The sequence below is a fragment of the Sinocyclocheilus anshuiensis genome, unplaced genomic scaffold (genome assembly GCF_001515605.1).
Source record: "Sinocyclocheilus anshuiensis isolate Anshui unplaced genomic scaffold, SAMN03320099.WGS_v1.1 scaffold595, whole genome shotgun sequence".
NCBI classification, from domain to species: Eukaryota; Metazoa; Chordata; class Actinopteri; order Cypriniformes; family Cyprinidae; genus Sinocyclocheilus; species Sinocyclocheilus anshuiensis.
Genome location: NW_015551037.1, coordinates 568,395 through 573,278, shown reverse-complemented (window position 1 = coordinate 573,278; position 4,884 = coordinate 568,395). Strand labels below are relative to the sequence as shown.

Here is a 4,884-nt window from a genome sequence, read left to right as displayed (position 1 = left end):
ATCTGCAAAAATGTCAACAATTCTGTGTTTTTCTGTCAATATGGGGTGCTGTGTGTACATTAATGAGGAAAAAAATTAACTTAAATGATTTTAGCAAATGGCTGCAATATAACAAAGAGTGAAAAATTTAAGGGGGTCTGAATACTTTCCGTACCCACTGTATGCACAGGTTGTGTGTGTGTGTGTCTTACTTGCTGGCCAGGCTGATGGCCAGTGGATTGGGTGGCGGCACTAACAGACAGACCGAAGGCACCTGCATGTCCATCCCTCCCGGTCCCGTCACCTGCCACGTGGTTCGCTCAGAGTTATCCTTCAGGATCCCTTCATCGCCCTTACGGATCGTCTTCTGCAGACGCACAGGACAACAGACACACTATGACAAAGCACTTTATTTCTTGAGACTTCAGCCTGGAGTGACAATGTGCCTCATTTATGAAACAAGAGCAGCCTTTTCTGTGTATATTGTTTGTAAAACCATTCTTACTTAATTGCATTAATTCAATAAAGAATTTACAGAGACATTTGTTTGGGATCATTAAGATTTTTTAAATGCTTTTGAAAGAAGTCTCTTCTGCTCTTCAAGGCTGCATTTATTTGATCAAAAATAAAGTAAAAAATCGTGAAATATTACAATTTAAAATAACTGCTTTCTATGTGAATATATTGTAAAATGTAATTTATTTCTGTGATGCGCAGCTGTATTTTCAGCATCATTACTCCAGTCTTCAGTGTCACATGATCTTCAAATGCCACCTCATTCTGTCTGAAGTCACACAGCGCCTGCACGAGGATATTTTGACCCGTGATCTTCTCGTCTGGGTTTCTGGGTTTCAGTCTGATGATGCTCTTGGATTTGAGCACCAGCTGCTGCACCATTTCCCTCTGCTCCGTCAAACGCTCACGCTCTCTCTGTTACACACACACACACACACACACACACACCCTTATAAACCTGCAGCGCTCCATCAGCATTTACGCATGTTGAAACCTGAACGAAGCGTCACCTCCAGGCCCTGCAGCAGCTCCAGTAAGTTGTGTAGAGCTGTGGATTTATCGCAGGAGAAGTTCTTGCGGATGTTGTCGTGCTCTTTCTGCAGTTTGCTGTTCATTTCGCCCGCCTCTTTGAAGAACTGTGGAAAACAGACCATAAGGATGCATAAAAACTCACTCCAAAATGCATCAGAAAAGCTTCACCTGTCCATTTCACCTGGCTGTATCGTGCATTTTCCTTCAGATGGACGTTAATGCATTTGGTGATCTGAAGCAGCCAGCTCCACTGCGTCTGCAGCGTCTCCATGTAGGCCTGAGAAACACAGTCAGACTGAGCGAGAAACACGACAGGACAGGTGCCAGCGTATTAATCAAAGCTGTATTTTCAGCATCATTACTCCAGTCTTCAGTGTCACATGATCTTCAGAAATCATTCTAATATGCTACATTAAATTTTTCAGGATTCACAGATGAACAGAATTTTCAAAAGAACAGCATTTATTGCAGCGCTGCATCAGTGCTCACAGTGTTAAACCTGAGTGAAGCGTCACCTCCAGGCCCTGCAGCAGCTCCAGTAAGTTGTGTAGAGCTGTGGATTTATCGCAGGAGAAGTTCTTGCGGATGTTGTCGTGCTCTTTCTGCAGTTTGCTGTTCATTTCGCCCGCCTCTTTGAAGAACTGTGGAAAACAGACCATAAGGATGCATAAAAACTCACTCCAAAATGCATCAGAAAAGCTTCACCTGTCCATTTCACCTGGCTGTATCGTGCATTTTCCTTCAGATGGACGTTAATGCATTTGGTGATCTGAAGCAGCCAGCTCCACTGCGTCTGCAGCGTCTCCATGTAAGCCTGAAAAACACAATCAGACTGCGTGAGAAACACGACAGGCCGGGCAAACACAAGACACGAGCGCTCCGAGACCAGACACGCTCACCTGGATCTTATCGGACGCCGGGTGTTTGTTTTTCAGCAGGCTGTCCACCTTCGCTTTGAGGAGGTTCAGTTGAATCTCCTTCTGCTCCAGTTCACTCATGAGTTTCTGAAACACGGGGCAGCTGTCAACAGCTAACAGGGAACCATCGTATAACCTTTTTAATATTCGATATAGCTTCTCATAACGTTGAGAAAATGTTCTTAGAACAACATTCGCTGATGTTATTTGTACTTTATGAACGTTCTAAGAAATGTTTTTTTGTAACCTTTAAATAACATTCTAATCATGACAAGAAAACTGGACATTTTAACATTCTTAGAATATTAAAAATAAACATTCAAATAACGTTACATTTTTGGAAAAAATTAAAGTTAGTAGAATGTTGTAAGAAATTTTTTTTGTAACTTTTAAATAACATTCTATTAAATATTTATAGATTATTAAAAATAAACATTCAAATAACGTTACATATTTGGTAAAAAAAAATAAAGTTAGTAGAATGTTGTAAGAAACATTTTAACATTCTTAGAATTTTAAAAATAAACATTCATATATTGTTATATTTTGGGCAAAAATAAAAGTTAGTAGAATGTTCTAAGAAACATTTTTGTAACTTTTAAATAACATTTTAATCACAATAAAAACAACTGGACATTTAAATATTTATAGAATATTAAAAATAAATGGTTAAATATTTTATTTTGGGTGAAAAAGCTAATAGAATGTTGTAAGAAACTTTTCTGTAGTTATAACCACATTCAGAAAATTGGGCACTTTAAATGTTTATAGAATATTAAAAATAAACATTCAAATAACATTATATTTTGGGTAACAATTTTGTTGGTAGAATGTTCTAAGAAACATTTTTGTAACTTTTGAATAACATTATAATCACAACAAAAACAACTGGACATTTAAATATTTATAGAATAAATAAACATTCAAATAATGTTACATTTTGGGTAAAAATAAAGCTAGTAGAATGTTGTAAGAAACGTTTTTGTAACATTTAAATAATATTCAAATCATGACAAGAAAAGTGGACTTTTCAACATTTTAGAATCATTTCAAAGCAATGTTCCCACAACGTTTTTATAACCTGAATTTGTCACCTGGGGAAAAATCATCACTTAAATATCTCCAAAACCTAAATTATATTCAAAAGACATGATTTTATTGACACCAGATGATTAAATCAACAGTCCACCAGAGGGCACAAATAAATACAAACCAAACAGCACCATGTCATGTCCTTGATTACACACAAACAAACCCGCATAAACTTAATTGCATAAAATAAAAAATCTAAAGATTGAACTTTTAAATAAGCTCAGGCTTATTTTCACACTGTTTTTGTTCTTTAGATGAAAATGTCCTTTAAATTTACTCAATATTTAGTCTCGTTAAATTTTACTCATTTTAACGTAATTCTAAAATAAAATAATAAAACTTTATTTTATAGCATTTTTAATTCATAAAATGCAGCTCAAAGTGCTTCACAAGGCAACATGCAAACATAAAAAGGCATTTTAGTAGAGAAATGAGAATGAGTGCAAAATTAAATAAAATATTTTAAACTTGCATTTTTGTAAAAGCCTGATCTCCTGAAATAATATTACAATGCATTCGCTACTGTAATACAATAATGGTCACAGTGTGACTTACAATTCTGTCTAGTGTGTTCATTAAGTTCATTTGTGCATTTGCATCATTCAGTGCAGACACAAGTTGTAATATGTTTATGTAGTATATATGTCTTAAAGGATGCATATGCATGAGTTAATTAAACTGCTAGTGAAATGCCTCCGTTTACCAGTGTTTATTCACTCTTCAGATTCTTTAAAATACTAATGTTTTTATTGCAATCAGTGCTAGCGCTTGCTATGCATCTTAAATGCAAATGCATTTCTAGCTTAGAGTCTGATTAAAGCTGATTTTATTATGCTGAGACCCCTAAACAGGGTTATTATCGTTAACTAAAACCATGAAAAAACATGTTCATTTCTTGAACTGAACTTTAGCATATTTTATTTATTTATATTTATTTCAGCTATTTGCCAAGGCAGTATGTCTCATTTTGGCGTTGATGAGCGAGTCTTACTGAGAAGCTCTCCTGTTTCTGCGGGATGTAGACGTCGATGTTTTTGTCGCCCCAGTCGAACACCAGCTCCTCCTCCTCTCGGTCGTTCACCCACATGATCTGGCTGGTGATCTCCTCGATGATGTTACGCAGGTCCTGCAGCTGGACGCTCCGCTGGTACGAGGCTTTCTGAAGATCAACGCATGATGTTTTAATCGCACATTCGGGAAATTAAAACAATCTAAGAAACATGTTATTCACGGCTTCTATAGATGTACATTTGACTGAAAGTAAGCACAGCACATGTGTTTAGCCGAACGTTTAAGTCTGGATTTGATTTGAACCGGTCTCACCAGTAGACTGTCCCATTCCTGTTCCAGTTTGTTGAGACAGGATTTGGTTACTTCTGCGTTTTGGTCTTTGCCTCGCAACTAGAGCAACAAAAAGGTGAATACATACAACAAATACTGCCATGATGCATTATATTATATATATTATTGTTATATTAATATGTAATATTAGAAATATTACATATTGTCTATAACATACAGTATTATCTATATACTGTCTATCTATATATGAATGTGTATATATATATATAGTTACACACATAAAAAAATAAATGTATAAAAAAATGAAATGAATGCAATACAATTATTTTAATAAACAAACATCTAGAATTTTTTTTGCATATTGACAGGTAAAATATCATGTTTTATTTGTTTCTTTTCAAATATAAAATATGCAATATTTAATAAAAATTAATACAATTTGTAAAATTATTTCAATAAATTAATAAAAGTATTATTTTCTTAAGAAAGAAACATTACAAACGTATTATTATTAATAATTATTATCTTATTATCGTTTGTTTATATA

At 34.9% G+C, this 4,884-nt stretch overlaps 1 protein-coding gene across 2 annotated transcripts in view; it reads right to left on the bottom strand.

Moving 5' to 3' along the window:
* LOC107661358 (desmoplakin-like) overlaps positions 1-4,884 on the bottom strand; it is a 35,025-nt gene that overhangs the window by 17,890 nt on the left and 12,251 nt on the right. The window contains exons 6-12 of one of the 2 annotated variants that reach the window (XM_016450883.1): positions 4,359-4,436; positions 4,027-4,194; positions 1,926-2,030; positions 1,745-1,840; positions 1,542-1,667; positions 754-909; positions 192-346 (exon numbers count right to left, since the gene is read on the bottom strand). In XM_016450883.1, the coding sequence (XP_016306369.1) occupies positions 192-346; positions 754-909; positions 1,542-1,667; positions 1,745-1,840; positions 1,926-2,030; positions 4,027-4,194; positions 4,359-4,436 (884 nt within the window). Of the gene's footprint in view, positions 1-191; positions 347-753; positions 910-1,004; positions 1,295-1,541; positions 1,668-1,744; positions 1,841-1,925; positions 2,031-4,026; positions 4,195-4,358; positions 4,437-4,884 lie in introns of those variants that run through there. The other variant, XM_016450884.1, reaches the window with a different exon arrangement.